The sequence below is a fragment of the Coregonus lavaretus genome (assembly GCF_964263955.1).
Source record: "Coregonus lavaretus genome assembly, chromosome: 20".
Taxonomy (NCBI): Eukaryota; Metazoa; Chordata; class Actinopteri; order Salmoniformes; family Salmonidae; genus Coregonus; species Coregonus lavaretus.
Window position 1 is genome coordinate 4,015,032 of NC_140007.1, and position 25,742 is coordinate 4,040,773.

The window sequence follows — 25,742 nt, forward strand, 5'->3', positions numbered from 1 at the left end:
GTCCTCCGAATTCATATTCATTATATAAATAGGGCCGTTTAATTTTGTCTGGCTTGCCGTTCCAAATAAAATGGAATATTTTTTTCTTATATAATTTAAAAAACTGTTCGCTAGGCATAGGCAAGACCATAAGCAAATAGGTAAACTGGGATAATACTAAAGAGTTAATCAGGGTGATTTTTCCACAATTTGACAGGTATTTATAAAAATGTATTGGAGAGAGATCATTTATTTCATTTGGGATATGTATTCCGAGTATATCCAAATCACCATCAGACCATTTTATTGGTAAACTACATGGTAATGTAAAAATTTAATTTTTTTGTGATCCAATACATAATATAGTACATGTATCATAATTTGGTTGTAATCCAGAGAGGTTAGATCCTCTATGAGGCTGTGGAGGGATTCAAGTTGTGGATTTAAAAGAAAACATGAATCATCAGCGTACAATGACACCTTTTTGTTTTTAAGCCCTGGATTTCTAATCCCTTGATATTATTGTTGGATCTGATTTTAATAGCTAACATCTCGATGGCAATAATAATTAGATATGCCAATATTGGACAACCTTGTTTCACTCCTCTTGACAGTTTAAAACTTTCTGAGATTGACTAACCTTCATGTCTTAAAGTAATGATGGACTGTTGTTTCTCTGCTTATTTGAGCTGTTCTTGCCATAATATGGACTTGGTCTTTTACCAAATAGGGCTATCTTCTGTATACCCCCCACTACCTTGTCACAACACAACTGATTGGCTCAAATGCATGAAGAAGGAAAGAAATTCCACAAATTAACTTTTTAAGAAGACACACCTGTTAATTGAAATGCATTCCAGGTGACTACCTCATGAAGCTGGTTGAGTGAATGCCAAGAGTGTTCAAAGCTGTCATCAAGGCAAAGGGTGGCTATTTGAAGAATCTCAAATATATAATATATTCTGATTTGTTTAACACTTTTTTGGTTACTACATGATTCCATATGTGTTATTTCATAGTTTTGATGTCTTCACTATTATTCTACAATGTAAAAATAAAGAAAAACCGTTGAATGAGTAGGTGTCCAAACGTTTCACTGGTAGTGTAGATCTGATGTGTCTGTAGTTTAGTGCTCTGCAGTGAACATCTGAGGTAATTCAAACCTCCTTCTCTGGATAGAAGACACTCTAGCTGAGAGTGACCTGCCAATAAAACCATAAGCTCTAATGTCAGTTACAGTGTTGTGTCAATGAAGGTGGAGCCAGTTGTTAATCATGTGTGGCTGGTCTTAAAGGCCCAGTGCACTCAAAAACGTGATTTTCCTGTTTGTTATATATATTTCCACACTATGAGGTTGGAATAATATTGTGAAATTGTGAAAATGATGATAATGCCCTTTTAGTGTAAGAGCCGTTTCAAAAGACTGGCTGAGTTTTCAGCCTGTTTTGGTGGGATGGAGTTTTTGCCTTCCATGGTGACATCACCATGCGGTAAATTAGTTAATCGACCAATAAGAAAGAGAGTTCCAAACCTCTCTGCCAATAACAGCACATTTTCAGTTTTCCCCTTCATACTCAGACCACTCCCAGACAGTCCGAGCAAAATTCTTGCTTGATAAATTGCCCTTTGCTAAGAAGCTAATTTGGTGCTTAATTGTTGCCCATAAATGATTTGATATTGAGATAAAAATGGCTGCATTGGACCTTTAATGAAGAGGTGTATATCCTGTATAGTACTGTGGATCCCATTCCCTAGTCAGGAGGTTAACTTTTTTAAACCCTGTACAGAGGCCAGTTTGGCTCACTGTGAAACGGGAGGGGCTGATGGGAGTACTTTATCTAGAACACTTTCAAAGTGACTCAAATAGATTGGTTATGTGGGTGGTGCTGGTAAGCTTTATCCGAAAACTTATTTGAAACCACTAAAACCTGTAGACACTTTTTATGTCTCCCAGCATTCCTCAGTTATTCACCAAATCATTCTTCCTCCCTCCCACTCTCTCCGTCTCTCTACTCCACCTTCTCTCTCGCTAAGAGCGTCTGCTATATGACTAAAATGTCAAATGTAAAATAACCAGTAGATTTACAGTTCACTGACAGCACTCCACTCTCTCGTTCCTCTTCTTCTCTCCCTTCCCTCTCCCTGCCAAGTTGACTGGGAAGGCCCGCTGAACGCTTCTCCTCCCTCTCTCTCTCTGCTGTTCTCTTCTGCTGTTCTCTCTGTGTTTCTCAACCCCACAGACAAACAGCATAGGACAGCAGAGAGAGAGGGACCACATAATGGACAGAGAGAGGAGAGCAGAGGGTGGGAGAGAGAGGGGGAGGGGAGAGAGGAGAATGCAGAAGTAGACAGGAAAGACATCACTGCTCTCTAAAATAAATGTCTCTCTTCAGTCTCTTTTCTTTCCTTTTTTATTTTCTCCATCATGGTTCTCTGAACTCTGTATCCCCTCTGCTCTATGGAACAGTCTCTGGCTTTTCAGCTGAGAGCAGGTGTATCCCAGAATTGGCCTATTGGCTCAATACTCAAAACACGGTCTCTCTGTCACTATGATACACAGAATTAAAGTGAGAGTGGGGGGAGAGAGAGGCAGGAGAGAGAGGGCAGGGTTACAGTAAGTGGACAGAGTTATAGAACTGTAGTAGTAGTCACATTGAGATTGAAGGGTTTTTCTTCAATTAATTCTGGATTTGAGTTTAATATTTTTAAACCATATTTTATTTTCCTTAAGTGATATCTTATTATATATACAGTATGTTTTATGACTACTATGACATGGTGCTCTTTTCCTGACATGGCCACATGCAACTGAGAGTGTTTTTAATGGAATGGTTTTGGGGATTTTATTCAACAAGCTCTCACGGTCTCATGACAGAATTAGACATTCATCCATGTTTCTCAAATGTCAAATTTCTAAGTCAAATTTCTAAGTTAACTCCGAATTTTTAAGGTTAGGGATAAGTTTAGACTAACTCAGAAATCTTAAGGTTAGGCAACAACTCTGAATGGTTAAGGTTTGAGATAGGCTTAAAACAAAAATCTCAAAAACAACTCTCGCTCTCAGATAAAACAAACAAACATTGTATCACAGTGCCTCTCCTCTTTCTAAATATCTAATTTAACCATACTGTATATTTGAATATGTATATCTGAATAGTGTGTAAATATTATGTTTGGTGTCTTTCCAATATATATCTGTAATTTTAATTTAATATCTTATGTTGTTCTTGTGTATAACTGTTGTGTACTTGTCATGTATTTGTACGTTTTATGTGGACCCCAGGAAGAGTAGCTGCTGCATGTGCAGTAGCTAATGGGGATCCCAATAAACTAAACTGTCTGTCTGTCTGCAGCTGCGTCCAGCTTCAGTTTCTGCCGTGCATCCCTGGAGCACACAGTGTCTGCAGAGGAGCTAAGCTACCAACTGCCTCGCCGGTCAGGGGCTAGTTTCACCTGGCACGATGGGAGGGTACAGAAGAACACATACACACGCACCGTCAAACTACTGCAGCAGCCTGGCACAGAGGGCATACAGGTATGGGCATATATGGACACACACACGCATACCCACACACACACAGGGTGTCTGGTCAGTACCAGGTCTGGTTGTTAATTAGGTCACTGTCTGTCAGCAATAGTATTGTACAACAGCAAGGACCTACAGTGAGCTGAGGAGCAGATTAATGAGTTTCACCTTGTTCATCTCAGATTGAAATGGAAACCTAAACAGTATAGACGGTCACAGCACAGAAATATTGTTTGACCACTGTCCAAATCAACGTTACCTATTGGTAAAAGTCATTGCTGTGTATAGTATGGCGCTAAGAATGCAGAATTAGGCACCAGCACTAGAGAGAGAGATCATAAAAAATAACATATCCTTAAAAATCTGAGTGATCTTAACATATGCTTTATACATCAGTAGCACTGCATTGTGTCTCTCATTATGGAGTCTTATCAGCACACTACAAAGGATGTTTGATTGTTTTTGCCTCCTCACAGGAGCTGCCACTACCTCCTGAGACTGTGTTAGAAACCCACAAGAGAGAGTGATTATGTAAGAGATGAATGATTAAAGCACAAGTAATGAGATGAATGCAGGTAATTTAATCGCCTCTGGAAGAGAGAAGAAAAAAAGTGTAGTGGTATTCGTGAGTAATGCATTTATCAGTGGCTAGTATTTCAGTGCTCAAAATCACGGTAATTAGGCTTCTCCAAGCTCTGATGCTGCTGATGGTCATTAGTAGCCTACCAAACTTGCTAACTGCCTGGTACTCAGCACTCTGTTGTCCTTCTAATCACTCTGACATCAATGCAAATGTAATCAAAAATCTAAATCAAACACTTCATGAGAGCCCATGAGCTGATGTTGCGCAACTTTTCTGTGGGCATGCAATTGCATGAGAAAAGAGAGTGATGGCCTCTATTAAAAATAGGAGGATCCCATCAGCTTTCTATAGGCTAGGCTACTATATTTATTTCTCAACTTTCCTAGTAGTAAGCACATTGCTTCTCTTTAAAACAGTAGTATAGACTACCTGGCGGCAGGTAGCTTAGTGGTTAAGAGCGTTGTGCCAGTAACTGAAAGGTTGCTGGTTCTAATCCCCGAGCCGCCTAGGTGAAAAATCTGTCGATGTGCCCTTGAGCAAGGCACTTAACCCTAATTGCTCTGGATAAGAGCGTCTGCTAAATGACAAAAAAATTAAAAAATATATATAACAAAAATATATAAACAAAACAAAAAATTGAACCACGGAAAAGCATCCTCCATAGTGCTGCCCCTATTTAGAGACAGGTGCATGATAATGGCCATTCTAAATCAAAACGAATTTCAATCAATTTTATTTTATATAGCCCTTCTTACATCAGCTAATATCTCGAAGTGCTGTACAGAAACCCAGCCTAAAACCCCAAACAGCTAGTAATGCAGGTGTAGAAGCACGGTGGCTAGGAAAAACTCCCTAGAAAGGCGAAAACCTAGGAAGAAACCTAGAGAGGAACCAGGCTATGAGGGGTGGCCAGTCCTCTTCTGGCTGTGCCGGGTGGAGATTATAACAGAACCATGCCAAGATGTTCAAAAATGTTCATAAGTGACAAGCATGGTCAAATAATAATCAGGAATAAATCTCAGTTGGCTTTTCATAGCCGATCATTAAGAGTTTGAAAACAGCAGGTCTGGGACAGGTAGGGGTTCCATAACCGCAGGCAGAACAGTTTAAACTGGAATAGCAGCAAGGCCAGGCGGACTGGGGACAGCAAGGAGTCACCACGGCCGGTAGTCCCGACGTATGGTCCTAGGGCTCAGGTCTCTCAGTTGGCTTTTCATAGCCGATCATTAAGAGTTGAAAACAGCAGGTCTGGGACAGGTAGGGGTTTCGTAGCCGCAGGCAGAACAGTTGAAACTGGAATAGCAGCAAGGCCAGGCGGACTGGGGACAGCAAGGTGTCATCATGCCCGGTAGTCCTGACGTATGGTCCTAGGGCTCAGGTTCTCAGAGAGAAAGAGAGAACGAGAGAATTAGAGAGAGCATACTTAAATTCACACAGGACACTGGATAAGACAGGAGAAGTACTCCAGGTATAACCAACTAACCCCAGCCCCCCGACACATAAACTACTGCAGCATAAATACTGGAGGCTGAGACAGGAGCGGTCCGGAGACACTGTGGCCCCATCCGAAGAAACCCCCGGACAGGGCCAAACAGGAAGGATATAACCCCACCCACTCCGCCAAAGCACAGCCCCCGCACCACTAGAGGGATATCCCCAACCACCAACTTACAATCCTGAGACAAGGCCGAGTATAGCCCACAGAGGTCTCCACCACAGCACAAACCAAGGGGGGGGCGCCAACCCAGACAGGAAGATCACGTCAGTAACTCAACCCACTCAAGTGACGCACCCCTCCCAGGGACGGCATGAAAGAGCACCAGCAAGCCAGTGACTCAGCCCCTGCAACAGGGTTAGAGGCAGAGAACCCCAGTGGAGAGGGGAACCGGCCTGGCAGAGACAGCAAGGGCTGTTCGTTGCTCCAGCCTTTCCGTTCACCTTCACACTCCTGGGCCAGACTACACTCAATCATATGACCTACTGAAGAGAAGTCTTCAGTAAAGACTTAAAGGTTGAGACTGAGTCTGCGTCTCTCACATGGGTAGGCAGACTGTTCCATAAAAATGGAGATCTATAGGAGAAAGCCCTGCCTCCCGCTGTTTGCTTAGAAATTCTAGGGACAATTAGGAGGCCTGCGTCTTGTGACCGTAGCGTACGTATTGGTATGTACGGCAGGACCAACTCGGAAAGATAGGTAGGAGCAAGCCCATGTAACGCTTTATAGGTTAACAGTAAAACCTTGAAATCAGCCCTTGCCTTAACAGGAAGCCAGTGTAGGGAAGCTAGCACTGGAGTAATATGATCAAATTTCTTGGTTCTAGTCAGGATTCTAGCAGCCGTATTTAGCACTAACTGAAGTTTATTTAGTGCTTTATCCGGGTAGCCGGAAAATAGAGCATTGCAGTAGTCTAACCTAGAAGTAACAAATGCATGGATTAATTTTTCTGCATCATTTTTGGACAGAAAATTTCTGATTTTTGCAATGTTACGTAGATGGAAAAAAGCTGTCCTTGAAACAGTCTTGATATGTTCGTCAAAAGAGAGATCAGGGTCAAGAGTAACGCCTAGGTCCTTCACAGTTTTATTTGAGACGACTTTACAACCATCAAGATTAATTGTCAGATTTAACAGAAGATCTCTTTGTTTCTTGGGACCTAGAACAAGCATCTCTGTTTTGTCCGAGTTTAAAAGTAAAAAGTTTTCAGCCATCCACTTCCTTATGTCTGAAACACAGGCTTCTAGCGAGGGCAATTTTGGGGCTTCACCATGCTTCATTGAAATGTACAGCTGTGTGTCATCCGCATAGCAGTGAAAGTTAACATTATGTTTTCGAATAACATCCCCAAGAGGTAAAATATATAGTGAAAACAATAGTGGTCCTAAAACGGAACCTTGAGGAACACCGAAATGTACAGTTGATTTGTCGGAGGACAGACCATTCACAGAGACAAACTGATATCTTTCCGACAGGTAGGATCTAAACCAGGCCAGAACTTGTCCGTGTAGACCAATTTGGGTTTCCAGTCTCTCCAAAAGAATGTGGTGATCGATGGTGTCAAAGGCAGCACTAAGGTCTAGTAGCACGAGGACAGATGCAGAGCCTCGGTCTGACGCCATTAAAAGGTCATTTACCACCTTCACAAGTGCAGTCTCAGTGCTATGATGGGGTCTAAAACCAGACTGAAGCATTTCGTATACATTGTTTGTCTTCAGAAAGGCAGTGAGTTGCTGCGCAACAGCTTTTTCTAAAATTTTTGAGAGGAATGGAAGATGCGATATAGGCCGATAGTTTTTTATATTTTCCGGGTCAAGGTTTGGCTTTTTCAAGAGAGGCTTTATCACTGCCACTTTTAGTGAGTTTGGTACACATCCGGTGGATAGAGAGCTGTTTATTATGTTCAACATAGGAGGGCCAAGCACAGGAAGCAGCTCCTTCAGCAGTTTAGTAGGAATAGGATCCAGTATGCAGCTTGAAGGTTTAGAGGCCATGATTATTTTCATCATTGTGTCAAGAGATATAGTACTAAAACACTTAAGTGTCTCTCCCGATCCCAGGCCCTCGCAGAGCTGTGCAGATCCAGGACAGCTAAGCCCTGGAGGAATACGCAGATTCAAAGAGGAGTCCGTAATTTGCTTTCTAATGGTCATGATCTTTTCCTCAAAGAAGTTCATGAATTTATCACTGCTGAAGTGAAAGCCATCCTCTCTTGGGGAATGCTGCTTTTTAGTTAGCTTTGCAACAGTATCAAAAAGAAATTTTGGATTGTTCTTATTTTCCTCGATTAAGTTGGAAAAGTAGGATGATCGAGCAGCAGTGAGGGCTCTTCGGTACTGCACGGTACTGTCTTTCCAAGCTAGTCGGAAGACTTCCAGTTTGGTGTGGCGCCATTTCCGTTCCAATTTCCTGGAAGCTTGCTTCAAAGCTCGGGTATTTTCTGTATACCAGGGAGCTAGTTTCTTATGACAAATGTTTTTCGTTTTTAGGGGTGCAACTGCATCTAGGGTATTGCGCAAGGTTAAATTGAGTTCCTCAGTTAAGTGGTTAACTGATTTTTGTCCTCTGACGTCCTTGGGTAGGCAGAAGGAGTCTGGAAGGGCATCAATGAATTTTTGTGTTGTCTGAGAATTTATAGCACGACTTTTGATGCTCCTTGGTTGGGGTCTGAGCAGATTATTTGTTGCGATTGCAAACGTAATAAAATGGTGGTCCGATAGTCCAGGATTTTGTGGAAAAACATTCAGATCTACAACATTTATTCCATGGGACAAAACTAGGTCCAGAGTATGACTGTGGCAGTGAGTAGGTCCAGAGACATGTTGGACAAAACCCACTGAGTCGATAATGGCTCCGAAAGACTTTTGGAGTGGGTCTGTGGACTTCTCCATGTGAATATTAAAATCACCAGAAATTAGAATATGATCTGCTATGACTACAAGGTCTGATAGGAATTCAGGAAACTCAGAGAGGAACGCTGTATATGGCCCAGGAGGCCTGTAAACAGTAGCTATAAAAAGTGATTGAGTAGGCTGCATAGATTTCATGACTAGAAGCTCAAAAGATGAAAACGCCATTTTTTTTTTTTGTAAATTGAAATTTGCTATCGTAAATGTTAGCAACACCTCCGCCTTTGCGGGATGCACGGGGAATATGGTCACTAGTGTAACCAGGAGGTGAGGCCTCATTTAACACAGCAAATTCATCAGGCTTAAGCCATGTTTCAGTCAGGCCAATCACATCAAGATTATGATCAGTGATTAGTTCATTGACTATGACTGCCTTTGAAGTGAGGGATCTAACATTAAGTAACCCTATTTTGAGATGTGAGGTATCACAATCTCTTTCAATAATGGCAGGAATGGAGGAGGTCTTTATCCTAATAAGATTGCTAGGGTGAACACCGCCATGTTTAGTTTTGCCCAACCTAGGTCGAGGCACAGACACAGTCTCAATGGGTATGGCTGAGCTGACTACACTGACTGTGCTATTGGCAGACTCCACTAAGCTGGCAGGTTGGCTAACAGCCTGCTGCCTGGCCTGCACCCTATTTCACTGTGGGGCTAGAGGAGTTAGAGCCCTATCTATGTTGGTAGATAAGAGGAGAGCACCCCTCCAGCTAGGATGGAGTCCGTCACTCCTCAGCAGGTCAGGCTTGATCCTGTTTGTGGGTGAGTCCCAGAAAGAGGGCCAATTATCCACAAATGTTATCTTTTGGGAGGGGCAGAAAACAGTTTTCAACCAGCGATTAAGTGCTGAGACTCTGCTGTAGAGCTCGTCACTTCCCCTAACTGGGAGGGGGCCAGAGACAATTACTCGATGCCGACACATCTTTCTAGCTGATTTACACGCTGAAGCTATGTTGCACTTGGTGACCTCTGACTGTTTCATCCTAACATCGTTGGTGCCGACGTGGATAACAATATCTCTATACTCTCTACACTCGCCAGTTTTAGCTTTAGCCAGCACCATCTTTAGATTAGCCTTAACGTCGGTAGCCCTGCCCCCTGGTAAACAGTGTATGATCGCTGGGTGATTCGTTTTAAGTCTAATACTGCGGGTAATGGAGTCGCCAATGACTAGGGTTTTCAATTTGTCAGAGCTAATGGTGGGAGCCTTCGGAGTCTCAGACCCCGTAACGGGAGGAGTAGAGACTAGAGAAGACTCAGACTCAGACTCCGACTCGCTACATAATGGGGAAAACCGGTTGAAGGTTTCTGTCGGCTGAATGAGCGACACCGGTTGAGCATTCCAACAGTATTTCCCTCCAGAAGCCATGAGAAAGTTGTCCGGCTGCGGGGACTGTGCGGGGGGATTTATACTAACGTTACTGTCTGTACTTACTGGTGGCACAGACGCTGTTTCTTCCTTTCCTACACTGATATTGCCCTTGCCTAACGATTGCGTCTGAAGCTGGGCTTGTAGCACAGCTATTCTCGCCGTAAGGCGAGAATTCTCCTGTATATTATGAGTACAGCGACTGCAATTAGAAGACATCATGTTAATGTTACTACTTAGCTTCGGCTGTTGAAGATGTTGAAGATGTTGATGAACCACGTCCAGATAAAGCGTCCGGAGTGAAAAAGTTGAATAAGGGAAAAAAGTTGCGATGGAAAAAAGGAAAATAACGTAAAGTTGGCAGCTAAAACGCACAGGAAAATGACTCTTCTGTCTCGGGATAAACGTCCGGGGTGAAAAAGTTTAACGAAAAAAGATGAGTGAGGACAAAACTAAAAAGTTGGTAAATTTGTTGAACACAGAGATTGATTAAACGTTTATTAAAAGTAAAACGTGAATAGTTTGGCAGGTAGCCAAGTAGCAACAAACAGCACAGCAACAACAGCACGGAGACAATGCGGAAGCGAGACGGAAGTGGGGAAAAAAAGTATTTAGTCAGCCACCAATTGTGCAAGTTCTCCCACTTAAAAAGATGAGAGAGGCCTGTAATTTTCATCATAGGTACACGTCAACTATGACAGACAAAATGAGAAAACAAAAAATCCAGAAAATCACATTGTAGGATTTTTTATGAATTTATTTGCAGATTATGGTGGAAAATAAGTATTTGGTCAATAACAAAAGTTTCTCAATACTTTGTTATATACCCTTTGTTGGTAATGACACAGGTCAAACGTTTTCTGTAAGTCTTCACAAGGTTTTCACACACTGTTGCTGGTATTTTGGCCCATTCCTCCATGCAGATCTCCTCTAGAGCAGTGATGTTTTGGGGCTGTCGCTGGGCAACACGGACTTTCAACTCCCTCCAAAGATTTTCTATGAGGTTGAGATCTGGAGACTGGCTAGGCCACTCCAGGACCTTGAAATGCTTCTTACAAAGCCACACCTTCGTTGCCCGGGCGGTGTGTTTGGGATCATTGTCATGCTGAAAGACCCAACCACGTTTCATCTTCAATGCCCTTGCTGATGGAAGGAGGTTTTCACTCAAAATCTCACGATACATGGCCCATTTCATTCTTTCCTTTACACGGATCAGTCGTCCTGGTCCCTTTGCAGAAAAACAGCCCCAAAGCATGATGTTTCCACCCCCATGCTTCACAGTAGGTATGGTGTTATTTGGATGCAACTCAGCATTCTTTGTCCTCCAAACACGACGAGTTGAGTTTTTACCAAAAAGTTATATTTTGGTTTCATCTGACCATATGACATTCTCCCAATCCTCTTCTGGATCATCCAAATGCACTCTAGCAAACTTCAGACGGGCCTGGACATGTACTGGCTTAAGCAGGGGGACACGTCTGGCACTGCCGGATTTGAGTCCCTGGCGGCGTAGTGTGTTACTGATGGTAGGCTTTGTTACTTTGGTCCCAGCTCTCTGCAGGTCATTCACTAGGTCCCCCCGTGTGGTTCTGGGATGTTTGGTCACCGTTCTTGTGATCATTTTGACCCACGGGGTGAGATCTTGCGTGGAGCCCCAGATCGAGGGAGATTATCAGTGGTCTTGTATGTCTTCCATTTCATAATAATTGCTCCCACAGTTGATTTCTTCAAACCAAGCTGCTTACCTATTGCAGATTCAGTCTTCCCAGCCTGGTGCAGGTCTACAATTTTGTTTCTGTTGTCCTTTGACAGCTCTTTGGTCTTGGCCATAGTGGAGTTTGGAGTGTGACTGTTTGAGGTTGTGGACAGGTGTCTTTTATACTGATAACAAGTTCAAACAGGTGCCATTAATACAGGGAACGAGTGGAGGACAGGGGAGCCTCTTAAAGAAGAAGTTACAGGTCTGTGAGAGCCAGAAATCGTGCTTGTTTGTAGGTGACCAAATGCTAATTTTTCACCATAATATGCAAATAAATTCATTAAAAATCCTACAATGTGATTTTCTGGATTTTTTTTCCTCAATTTGTCTGTCATAGTTGACGTGTACCTATGATGAAAATTACAGGCCTCTCTCATCTTTTTAAGTGGGAGAACTTGCACAATTGTTCGCTGACTAAATACTTTTTTTCCCCCACTGTATATTATTTAGAATATGCAAAGACAAGATTAAATCAAGAATAGTGACAATATTAGCCTATCACTTGTGAATGATATATTATCACAATGATGCCCAGCTTAAGGAAAACAGCGCATGCTTTTTTTTGTGCTGCTTTTTAAAATCTTAGTCGCACACCTCATATAGCCTAGCCCATAGGCCTATATGTTTTCATAAGGTTTGTTTCACAACTAAAGTGGCCAAATAACTTAAAATGAAGCACATGAATCCGCTTTACAACGGGTGTAGAGCCTAACTGGCATACATACGCAGCGCGTGAGTTTCATGTTTGGGGAAGATAATTTTCACCATATAAATGCACCTTTTATAATTACATTTACATTTTAGTCATTTAGCAGACGCTAAACAGTTAGTGAGTGCATACGTTTTTCATACTACCCCCCGTGGGAATCGAACCCACAACCCTGGCGTTGCAAGCGCCATGCTCTACCAGCTGAGCTACACGGGAGCTATAAAAGCCATAATCACATTTGTGGTAACTTTTGAGAATGGTATTTTCCTGCTAATGGAACATTCGCGCTTATAGCCTACTGCTGTGTGCGCATTGCTGCGCTTATAATGTGAAGAAATAGCCTAATAGTTTATCAACATTTTAAGTCAAACGTTCTCATCGGTTGCGTCAGGTTCATTGCTTAAAACAGGTTTTTTGATGCTAGTGGTTTCATTAATTTGGGATCTATCGCATCCCACAACTGTCCCAGACTATGTTTGGAATATTTATTTCTCTCACAGAATAGAATAGGTCAACTTTTGTACTATGGAGGATAGTATCTTCAAAATGCGCCTGGGAATTGGATAAGGACGCACGCAGTTGCGTTCCTAATATGTCTGTCTTCACTTGTAGCCTGTGAGAAAGACCCGATCATATGACTGAGAGCCATATGAGTGAGAGGTGTTTCAGCACGCAGCCGGGAGAAGGAAATTATAATGATTATATTCAGTCCAAAACAGCCGCTGGCCGCAAAAGGCATGGATTTTTTTAGGGGGCATTACGGCCACACAAAGGGGATGCAGCCGGGAAATTCGAGGCATTATCAAGTGCTTGTCAAATTGTGAATGAGAGACGGATTAAGTGTGTACAGGCTGCGCAAAAAACAAAGCAGAGCTCATGCTTTTCATGCAACTTTTTTCAAATCATCATTAGATCATGCAGCCTTATAATGTATTAAAAATCAAAACATATAGCCCAACCTTTGTATCACAACTAAAGTTACATAAATAACTCTAAATGAAGCATATAGGAGTATCTATTTCTTTGTTAACCGCTCAACACAGAATAGCCGTATGTGCCCTCAAATTGTTTGGAGAAAATATCCTTTCTATTTTATTCAGCTATGTTGAATTGAATTCTTCATACTATAAAATAATATAAAATAATGCCATGTAATTCTAAGGAAATCTTGTCTGCTAAATGAAGTAGTGTAGCCCACAGCCATATGGCATAGCCAGATCAGGGCCTAACATAAGGACAGCTCAGAGTATGCTATTCTGTTCTTCTGAAATAGACTACATTTTCTTCATATCATGTTTCTTTAGACCTGTCTAAAATAAATAATGGATTTATTGTGATGGTGTAGGCTATATTACATGGATTTATTAGACCTTTTAAAATGTAGATGTTCCAAAGGTCTATGCTTGGAAGCCAGGAGATGCTAAATTATGTTAATTAACGGTCAATTACCGTGAGACAGTTATTTGCATGACAATCACCGGCTGACGAAATTTTGTGACCGCCACAGCCCTATTCAATACTTTAGATAATGTCTGCATTTGTTCTCTCTGGGGCTCAAATGCTTTCAGAAAAGTCTATACATTGAGTTGGATATGTGAGGACATTGTACAATGGTGATTTTATTCATATTGGCTATTGAAGAATAAAGAGTCTGCTAAATGACCCTGCATATCAGGGGTTAATGTGAGCATGCAAAGACAGACTTCAGAAAGCTAGTCTCTGTTCCACAAGATGCTCTCATGCAATATGGAACACATCTGTGCACTTCTGGAATGGCAGAAAACAAAGGCAAAAAACAACAACATTCTATTTTAAGACCTTTACAGTGCCTGACCTCAAAGCGAGCATGACATAACCCCACACTTCCTGGTTGCCATGTAAGCCAACGGGATCATGGGAGGAAGGAGAGAGAACAGAATGGAGGTAATTGTTCCATTTCCCCTAAGCCCTGGAGAAACTGTGCTACTGTGGGTGAGAAGAAAGTTTCAAACACGCACCGTGGTGTTTAATAATTTACAGCTACACTATCCCCTAAGATAGGTCTGAAGGCTTAATCAAAGATGGATTATAAAGCTGTTTCCATGTGGATACATAGATAATTGATAATTGAAAACCTTGTCTATAGTATGAAGAACACACTGTAGGATTTCCACATGGCTTTGAGCATCAAGACACACTATACATTATTCAACAGTGCAGAGAGAGCAGTCCTGGTCTCTTTGTGTGTGTATCCAGCTCTCTTGTGGAGAGATGATTAGATTAGAGCCCATTAGGTTTGTTTAACAGAGATCAGCACTAATGAGGAAACAACCTTAGTGAAAAAACAGCCTAGTCCCACCACACACACACACACACACACTTTTGTAGTTCTATGATCAAAAGAACCAGTACAAAAGACAAAGACAACTGATACCACAGCTGACACACTATTCTGATTGGTCAAGATGGTGTTCATTTTGGATCATCTGCATGGTGCAAGAGTTACTCCATATCTCTGTTGTAGTTACAGTGTGAGGGAAAAACATATTTGATTCCCTGCTGATTTTGTACGTTTGCCCACTGACAAAGAAATGATCAGTCTATAATTTTAATGGTAGGTTTATTTGAACAGTGAGAGACAGAATAACAACTACAAAATCCAGAAAAACGCATGTCAAAAATGTTATAGATTGATTTGCATTTTAATGAGGGAAATAAGTATTTGACCCCTCTGCAAAACATGACTTAGTACTTGGTGGCAAAACCCTTGTTGGCAATCACAGAGGTCAAACGTTTCTTGTAGTTGGCCACCAGGTTTGCACACATCTCAGGAGGGATTTTGTCCCACTCCTCTTTGCAGATCTTCTCCAAGTCATTAAGGTTTCGAGGCTGACGTTTGGCAACTCGAACCTTCAGCTCCCTCCACAGATTTTCTATGGGATTAAGGTCTGGAGACTGGCTAGGCCACTCCAGGACCTGAATGTGCTTCTTCTTGAGCCACTCCTTTGTTGCCTTGGCCGTGTGTTTTGGATCATTGTCATGCTGGAATACCCATCCACGACCCATTTTCAATGCCCTGGCTGAGGGAAGGAGGTTCTCACCCAAGATTTGACGGTACATGGCCCCGTCCATCGTCCCTTTGATGCGGTGAAGTTGTCCTATCCCCTTAGCAGAAAAACACCCCCAAAGCATAATGTTTCCACCTCCATGTTTGACGGTGGGGATGGTGTTCTTGGGGTCATAGGCAGCATTCCTCCTCCTCCAAACACGGCGAGTTGAGTTGATGCCAAAGAGCTCCATTTTGGTCTCATTTGACCACAACACTTTCACCCAGTTCTCCTCTGAATCATTCAGATGTTCATTGGCAAACTTCAGACGGGCATGTATATGTGCTTTCTTGAGCAGGGGGACCTTGCGGGCGCTGCAGGATTTCAGTCCTTCACGGCGTAGTGTTTTACCAATTGTTTTCTTGGTGACTATGGTCCCAGCTGCCTTGAGATCATTGACAAGATCCTCCCGTGTAGTTCTGGGCTGATTCCTCACCGTTCTCATGATCATTGCAACTCCACGACGTGAGATCTTGCATGGAGCCCCAGGCCGAGGGAGATTGACAGTTCTTTTGTGTTTCTTCCATTTGCGAATAATCGCACCAACTGTTGTCACCTTCTCACCAAGCTACTTGGCGATGGTCTTGTAGCCCATTCCAGCCTTTTGTCGGTCTACAATCTTGTCCCTGACATCCTTGGAGAGCTCTTTGGTCTTGGCCATGGTGGAGAGTTTGGAATCTGATTGATTGATTGCTTCTGTGGACAGGTGTCTTTTATACAGTTAACAAACTGAGATTAGGAGCACTCCCTTTAAGAGTGTGCTCCTAATCTCAGCTCGTTACCTGTATAAAAGACACCTGGGAGCCAGAAATCTTTCTGATTGAGAGGGGGACAAATACTTATTTCCCTCATTAAAATGCAAATCAATTTATAACATTTTTGACATGCGTTTTTCTGGATTGTTTTGTTATTATTCTGTCTCTCACTGTTCAAATAAACCTACCATTAAAAGTATAGACTGATCATTGCTTTGTCAGTGGGCAAACGTACAAAATCAGCAGGGGATCAAATACTTTTTTCCCTCACTGTATCAAGTACATTTGATGAAGTTCCAACAAAGAAAGACCATCACCAACCAAGATCAATACACTGTGTCCACTTCTACTTTCTGTCTGCTGACAACATAACACTGGGGTTCATTTGAGGGATCTAACTGTCCAATGGGAGGGAGAGGGAGAGGGATGCATTGGCCTCTGATTAGTATAGATTCCTCATTACTGACAGTCACTGACCTGAGCAGCAGAAACCACGTAAAGAACAATTTTCCTTCAGAAAAGAACGTGAATGCATAGAGAAGAAAAAGTGTGTCCAGTTGTGTATGTTGAGAGGCTTGGTTTGGTGGTTGGTTGGCTTGGTTTTATTCTCTATTTTTTTGTAGTTTGTCCGTTTTGTAGACAGTTGAGAAAGAGAGAGCAGACAGAGAAAGAAGAAGAAGAAGAAATCCAGCCCAAATGAAGTGTGCTCACATCCACTGAGGTCATGGACATTTTACTGGCACAACGTCCTTAGAGAGAGCCATCTGCGTATGACTGAGACAGGCTGCTTTGCAGGGACCCAGTCCTCTCACTCAATGGTCAAGGAGTCTGAATGAATAGTGGAGTGAGCTCATGGATTCTGGAATGAGATGTAGTAAGGCTGTATCAAGCATAATATAAAGGGAGGGACATATGAGGTTTCCTGTGGAAATAGGGACATATGAGGGATTCTGATACTATAGAAGAAGGGAGATAAGAATGGATGGAGATATTATAGGGGCCTTTGGTGTGAATGCTGGAGGAGGGGTATATGAAGGGTTATTGTGATTGATAGAGGTAGGGGCTGGGGAGGTGTGAGGGGAAAATGAAGGATGGTGCGACTCATGTCTGTCAGTGACTTTGGGGTGGGGATAGATATTAAAGGGGTGATTTAATAATGACGACAGTAAAGGAGAGAAGAAGGAGGGAAAGAAAATGAAAAGGGAAGAGAGAAAGGGGAGAGAGGAGGAGAGATAGAGGCGGAGAGAAGAGAGAAGGTCAAAGATGAGGGTATTCAAAGGGAGGGGAGTGTGAAGAGAGAGTGAAAGAAGAAGAGCGACGGAGTGATAGACAGAGGCAAAAGGGCAAGAGATGGATTGCAGAGGGAGGATGGGAATTGGGAGAGAGTGTTAACAGTGTTCAGAAAGCTGTGACATTGCTGTCTACCCTGCTTCTGCTTTGTAACACACACACACTTCCAGAGCTTTCCTCTGTTAATTGGCTGAGCCCTTTTGATCAATGAGGGTGTGTGTGTGTGTGTGTGTGTTTGTGTGTATCAGGGGGCAGGGGAGTGTGTCGACTGAGGTGCAGAGGGCCCGGGACCAGCAGGCTCTAGGGAGGAGGCTGAATGTCTTATTGGGGAGGGAGGGGGAATTTTAAGGAGCCCTGGACTCCTCTAATCCCTGATTCAGCGCCACTGGAGGACAGAGGACACACACACACAGAAAGACGTGCAGTGGCAAAGACACAAACTTTCTCTCATACATACACCAGACACTCAGACGGACTGCTAGAAACTCAGAGCTCAAGTTCGAGCTGCTGAGAGGAAAGGAGAGGAAATGAGAGGAGAGGAAATGAGAGGAGAGGAGAGGAAAAAAGGTGCAGGAGGGGAGAAAGAGAGGGATGGCAAGATGGAGGGAGGGGCATAGGACAAGGAGAGTAGAGAGAGGGAGGTGTCAGTGTAGAGAGAGTCAGAGGAGAGGGAGAGTATTGGACTTGATGGGGAGTAGAGGAGGTGAAAGTCATCAGAGAACAAAATGAAAAGGGAAGGAAGGAAGGAGAGGTGGTTGAAGGATAGGAACAGAGGGATTAATATAGTCCAGAGAGAGGAGGAGGAGGACAGGGGAGAAAGAAGACAATAGAGATTAATACAGGAATGAATCAAAGAGACAAGGGGGACAAGGGAACACATCTAGGTTGCCTGTTCTCTAGAGGAAAATACTGTAAATAGGGCTGACAAAGAAAGATATAGAAATAACTGATTATTGTTTGATAGAATGACTAAAGATGACACATTCACATTCAATTAGTATTCTACAATTGCTACCAATACTCATGGACCAGGCACAATACCCACAATCAAAAATGGGAGCCTAGAGAGGAGTGACATTATCTTTAATTTAAGACCATCATCCACAGAAGCGTCTCTCGTTCAATCACCACATCCCCTCTCCATCCTCTGGGACAAACAGTCAAAGATGACTGTTACATGGTTGAGATCCCATTCATATACCGCTCCACACATTCACACACAACTCCCCCTCCTCTCTTTCTGGTGTGTAACGAATGAGAGGTTCTGTGGTGTGACAGAAGTAGGTATCTAGGAGTTAAGGGTGAGTGCTTACAGCACAGAGCTGGCCCACTGGCCGAGGGGAGATGAATGGCTATGAAACTAGAGGAGGGAAGGAAGGAGAGAGGCAGAGAGAGACAACAGAACAGAAACTAGAGGAGTGGAGAGAAGAGCAGGGGGGAGGGATATAAAGAGAATCTCCTCTTTCCATTTCCCCTCTGTCTGGTCTGCTGATGATGAGGGCCATTAGTCACTTTGATATTTGAGCCACTGTCAAATTCTAGTTTCACATGCCCTCTCCTCTTTCTCTATCTCTCTCTCTCTCTCGCATCTCTTCCCGTCACGTCTGTCTCTCACACTTTGCTGTCTCACTCTCTGCCTGTCTTGCTCGCTGACTGTCTCTCTCTGTCTCTCTCTCTCTGTCTTGAAGCCTGTCTGACTGTCTGACCCTATTGTTCTATCCTCTCCATACATTGAATCAGGACACAGTAGTGATAGCCTTGTCTTTATTAGCTAACCAATTCTGTCAGTCAGAGTGGCTTATGTACAACACTAAATACAGCCTTGCTGTTGACTCTGTATTCAGAATGAATCATCCTCTCCCTGAAGGGAGAGAAAGAGCTGTCTAAAACCAAGAAAGCTTTTCACACACACACACACACTCCAACTTGATCTTAATTAAGGGTGAGCGGTGCAATAAATAGATGTGGGTTATTAAAATGTGCATTATTGAGCAGGGAGTGAAGTATGTGTGTGATTAGGGGAATATTGGGCATAGTGCTACACACTACTATTGCGTACAGATGAAAACTGTGTGTGTCGTAGGGCTGTTGAGGTGACGGTATTACCGCCACACCGGCAGTCACGAGTCATGAAGGCAGTCAAATTCCACATGACCGTTTATCACGGTAAACTAGGCTTCTCCAAGCTCTGATGCTGCTGATGGTCATTAGTAGCCTACCAAACTTGCTAACTGCCTGGTACTCAGCACTCTATTGTCCCTCTAATCATTCTGACATCAATGCAAATGTAATCGAAAATCTAATCAAACACTTAATGAGAGCCCATGAGCTGATGTTGCGCAATTCTTCTATAAGCTATGCAATTGCGTGAGAAAACAGAGTGATGGTCTCTATTAAAAAGAGGAGGATCCCATCAGCTTTCTATAGGCTAGGCCTAGTATATTTATTTCTCAACTTTCCTAATATTAACCACATTGCTTATCATTACAACAGGAGTATAGCCTACCTCGCTGGCATGAAAATGAATCAGGGGAAAAGCGTCTTATGTATTTTTCCCCAGCACAGTGCATAAAACTTTTTGGGGATGCTAGTGGTTGTATTAATTTGGGATCTATTGCATCCCACAACTGTCCCAGACTATGTTTGGAATATGTATTTCTTGCACAGAATAGAATATGTCAACTTTTGTACTATGGGGGATAGTAGACTGACATAGGCTAGTGCTTTTGCTGTTTGTTAGGCCTACTCATCTTGTTGGCTGACGAAAGTAAATGTGGACAGTTCTTCCAATATCTTCAATATGCACCTCGGAATTGGATAAGGACTTGTAGCCTGTGAGAAAGACCCGATCACCTGATGGAGAGCACTTCGGAGTGCGCACTCAGTGAGAAGGGCACAACAAAGGCATGGATTTTTTAGGGTGCATTATGGCCACAAAGGGGATGCCGCCGTGAAATTCAAGGCATTATCAAGTGCTTGTCAAATTGTGAATGAGAGACTAATGAAGTGTGTACAGCCTGCGCAAAAACCAAGCAGAGCTAATGCCTTTCAAGTTACTTTTTTTCAAATCATCCTTAGAGTCGCATGATGCAGCCTTAAAATTAATTAAAAATCTAGACATATAGCCCAATGTTTGTAGAACAACTAAAGTTACATTAATAACTCTAAATTAAGCATATAGGAATACCTATTTCTTTGTTAACTGCTCAACACAGCATAGCCGCATGTGTGCACTCCCTCAAATCGTTTGCAGAAAATATTTCTGTTTTATTCAGCTTTGTTCAATTGTATTCTTTATACTATAAAATAATATAAAATAATGCCACGGAATTATAAGCAAATCTTGTCTGCTAAATGAACTAGTGTAGCCCACAGCCATTTGGCATAGCCAGATCAGGGCCTAACATAAGGACAACTAAGAGTATGTTCTTCTGAAATAGACTACATTTTCTTCATATCATGCTTCTTTAGACCTGTCTAAAATAAATAATGGATTTATTGTGAAGGTGTATGCTATATTACATGGATTTATTAGACTTTTTAAAATGTAGATGTTCCAAAGGTCTGCATCAGTGGCTTGTAGGCTATGCGTGGATGCCAGGAGATGCTAAATGTGTTTATGTTAATTAACGGTCAATTACCGTGAGACCAACAGTTATTTGCATGACAATCACCAGCTGACGAAATTTTGTGACCGCCACAAAAATTAACATCCCATCATGCTTAGAGTCATGTATAAAAAAGCTGGGCAGGCCATTATTTTGGCTACCATGGCTATGCCCACATAGGATGACAATGCCGCCATCCACAGGGCACGAGTGGTCACTGAATGGTTTGATGAGCATGAAAACAATGTAAACCATATGCCATGGTCATCTCAGTCACCAGTTCTCAACACAATCGAAGACTTATGGAGATTCTGGAGCAGCACCTGAGACCATCATTTCTACCACCATCAACAAAACACCAAATGATGGGATTTCTCATGGAAGAATGGAGTCGCATCCCTCCAACAGAGTTCCAGACACTTGTAGAATCTATGCCAAGGTGCATTGAAGCCGTTCTGGCTTGTGGTGGCCCAACACCCTATTAAGACACTTTAAGTTAGTGTTTCCTGTATTTTGGTAGTTACCTGTATGTGGCAATATGAAATCGAGTGATGGTGGAGAGCCTTTTTAAAACTCTGTTTATATGACAGATTTTAGGGAAATAAAGGATGTTAGCCGATTGCCTTGCTTCCACTGGGCCAATCACAGGCTGGATTAATAGGAGGCATGTATAAAAATAATCCATTAATCCATCAGAGAGATGCTGGCTCTGCTCTGACCTTATTAACGGTCAATGACCTTATGAATGGACTTATTAAACTCTGTAATTATGCCTTCTGAATAAAGGATGTGTGAGAGAGAGCTGGATGGGGGGCAGAGAGATCTCAGCCATTGTGTGTGTGTGTGTGTGTGTGTGTGTGCGTGTGCGCACATGTGTGAGAGTGTTACAAAGCAGAAGCAGGGTCAAAGGCAATGTCACAGCTTTCTTAACCTTGTTAAGAAGGGGGGAAGAGGTGACAGACACTGTCATATCTCACACAGCAGGGGCCACAGCCATCACACTGCTGGGAGCACTAAGGCAGCTGACCTGACCTGGAAGAGTCAAAGATGACACACACACTCAGTCACCACAAATAATGTTCACAATCACTCAGTCACAACAGCAGCAGGTAGCTTAGTGGCTAAGAGCGTTGTGCCAGTAACCAAAAGGTCGCTGGTTCTAATCCCCGAGCCGACTAGGTGAAAAATCTGTCGATGTGCCTTAGAGCAAGGCACTTAATCCAAATTGCTCCTGTAAGTTGCTCTGCTAAATGACTAAAAACAAACAAAAAAAACACAAAGAGTACGTTCACACAACAAAACATCATATCATGACATCTGTTTTTTTATGCTTCCATGGTCTCTCACACAATTTAAACATATAATGTATACACACACAAACACACACACACACACACACACACACACACACACACACACACACACTGTAACCCCCATACTCTGTGTGTTTCAGCTGCATCCAGGCGAAGCCTTCACTGTGTACCACACCAGCCCTACGCTGTCCAGTCTGTCCAAACCAGTGGTGCTGTGGACCCAACAGGACGTCTGCAAGTGGCTGAAAAAACACTGTCCACACAACTACCTAACCTATGTAGAAGCCTTCTCCCACCACGCTATCACAGGTAATGTGTGGGACCAGTTCAGGCATGGCTCTGAAAAGGCTTACCCTGAGAAACCAAATCTCAAAGTTTAATTTTTAGTTCCCTGGTTCCACATCTTAGCTTTTCAACTGTGGGACTTAGGACACGGTTTACACCCAAATCTCTCACAAGGAGATTTAAAGACCATTCATGCGATGTGAGTTAAGAAAGAAGGAATGCTGCATTTTTGTGAAAGAAAAGGAAAGCTGGAAAAACTGGCATAGTTTAAGCTGTTATCGATTCTCGCACACACACACACACACACACACACACACATAATAACAGACATCCACACACACATTCACATTCTCACACACACATTCAGGCACACACAGACACTATACACTGAGTGTACAAAACATTAAGGACATCTTCCTAAAATTGAGTTGCACCCCCCCCCCCCCCCCCCTTTTGCCATCAGAACAGCCTCAATTCGTTGTGGCATGGACTCTTTAAGGTGTCAAAAGCATTCCACAGGGATGCTGGTCAATGTTGACTCCAATGCTTCCCAAGTGTCAAGTTGGCTGGATGTCCTTTGGGTGGTGGACCATTCTTGAAACACACGGGAAACTGTTGAGCGTGAAAAATCCAGCAGCGTTGCAGTTCTTGACACAAACTGATGCACCTGGCACCTACCATACCCCGTTCAAAGGCACTTAAATCCTTTGTCTTGCCCATTCACCCTCTGAATAGCACACATACACAATCCATGTCTCAATTGTCTCAAGGCTTAAAAATCCTTCTTTAACCTGTTTCCTCCCCTTCATCTACACTGATTTGAAGTGGATTTAACAAGTGACATCAATAAACGATCATAGCTTTCACCTGGATTCACCTGGTCAGTCTATGTCATGGAAAGAGCAGGTGTCCTTAATGTTTTATACACTCAGTGGATGTACGTACAGTATATGAATGCTGAGTTCTCTTAGCCTTGAGTCAGACGGTATAGAGCAGGTCCCTTTCACAGCCACTCACGGAGAACAGATAGCTTTTCTAAACTGCATGGTCGGCCACCACTCACATACGTCACTCTGCACCTTGACACGCGCACAGTGTTTATCTGCCTTAGGATCACAAATAACCCATAAAGGGGATGTCACACTGTAGCAGCAACAGCAGCAACAGATATCTTATCTATTATATTTATACAGTATATTCTATTACAGACACTGTACATGACCGAGCACACACACACATCAGGTGCAGTCAGTTTGTCTCATTATTATGTGTATAAAAGGTGGAAGCTACAGGCAGCACCAGTGACTGGTCACTGGTAAGTAGAGAATCAGCTAGCCATATAATTACAAATAGAACCTGAATTGCAAGGCTTGACATTAACTTTTTTAGATGGACAAGTGGGACTGATTTTTTACATATCCGAAAGCCCAAGTCACTTGTCCCCCCCCCCCCCCCCCCCCCTCTCCAGGAGGAAGGTTGGCCAGCCTTGGTAGCCTATAAAATATTACAACCTATATGGTCTCCCGAGTTGCGCAGCGGTCTAAGGCACTGCATCTCAGTGCTTGAGGCGTCACTACAGACCCCCTGGTTCGATTCCAGGCTGTATCTCAACCGGCCGTGATTGGGAGTCCCATAGGGTGGGGCACAATTGGCCCAGCGTCGTCCAGGGTTGGCTGGTGTAGGCTGTCATTGTAAATAAGAATTTGTTCTTAACTGACTTGCCTAGTTAAATAAAAAACCAAATACTTTTCATGTCTTTATAAGAATCCCTCCAGGGCTCTAAATTAAGGGTCTCCCATCGTCCCTGGGATGATAAAAATATGTCTAGAACGGTTCAAAACAGACTCTGGACAGTTCTGGGACAACAGATACAACTGAACATCAATAAAAAAATCTAAGCAAAGAAGCTTAAAATGTTGATAAAGTTGTATTTCTTTATATTATAAACTCAGCCATGCGCACATGGCTGTAGGCTACGAGCTTGCCAGAAGATACCTACCCTACCGTTGTGCTTGTTTACACATTCATATATACAGTCATTGGTTTACACTGAGCTGCACTGGTGTCGGAACGCAATCATGGTTACATTAAGACATTGTGGAGCCGGTGCGAGACATGGGTCAGAAAACGTACCTCAATGCAGGGATGGGATATGCCACTATACTCCAAATTGTACCTTTATCCACACTGCTCCATCGATAAGATTGAAATACTACTTGTTTTCCCAGAAAACGGCCCTTTTTGTCCTCATGCTAGCTAGCAGTAGCCACAGCAGCCATTATGGAAAGGCACGTCTCGTTGAACAACAATGGAGCTGATTGGCTGACACTGCCATTAGCTGGAAAAAACCGTTCTCAGAAGCGCGTGAGCTAGTGGTTTCATATGACAGAGATGAAATATCTGGTAGAAATTAAGAAAGAGTGGAGATCTAAAGATGCATCAACTATCATGGGTTGCTAATATGACTAGGATTGTGCCTTTGGCTGCTGGACAATAAAATAATGTTGATTTGACTGTTTATAAAATAATTCCCTCAACATTTCTGTCCTTCACTCTCCGGCCTTGTGACCATTTGATCTGAACAAACCGTGGCTCAAGTATTTTCGACAGAATCAAGCCTTTAAACGTTAATGTTAATGTTAAAGTCCCTCTGGACAAGTATGAACATGTATGCACTCACTAACTGTAAGTTGCTCTGGATAAGAGCGTCTGCTAAATGACTAAAATGTAAATGTAAAATATTTGTCAAACATGACTTGCATTTAGCCTAATTTTAGTGATGTAGTGGTAAAACAAGGTGGGTAAACTATAAACTCCAGTGGGCATTTGAGAGTGTAGGTGTTGCTTTACTCAACTGTCCAAATGCTTGGCTAGCCTCTCTATCTGCTTGCTTCCTCTCTCTCTGTCTCCTCCTGCATCGCAGCTTGCCTCAGCCTCACCACTGTCTGTCTCATTACTCTCTGTAATATTATATTTCAATTGTCTTTATATTTCATTTTTGGTCCCACAGGCTATCCCAACACATAATGACATGAAAGTGCATTCTAACAGTGTAAAAGGCCCTTAGTTGACTTTA

The 25,742-nt window shown here is 42.8% G+C and overlaps 1 protein-coding gene across 1 annotated transcript in view; it reads left to right on the forward strand.

The window, feature by feature from the left end:
• The window catches only part of LOC311147910 (sterile alpha motif domain-containing protein 10-like), a 105,486-nt gene that overhangs the window by 58,950 nt on the left and 20,794 nt on the right, over window positions 1-25,742 (forward strand). The window contains exons 2-3 of the mRNA XM_084184749.1: window positions 3,333-3,514; window positions 22,522-22,690. Coding sequence (XP_084040875.1) covers window positions 3,333-3,514; window positions 22,522-22,690 — 351 coding nt within the window. The remainder of the gene's footprint in view (window positions 1-3,332; window positions 3,515-22,521; window positions 22,691-25,742) is intronic.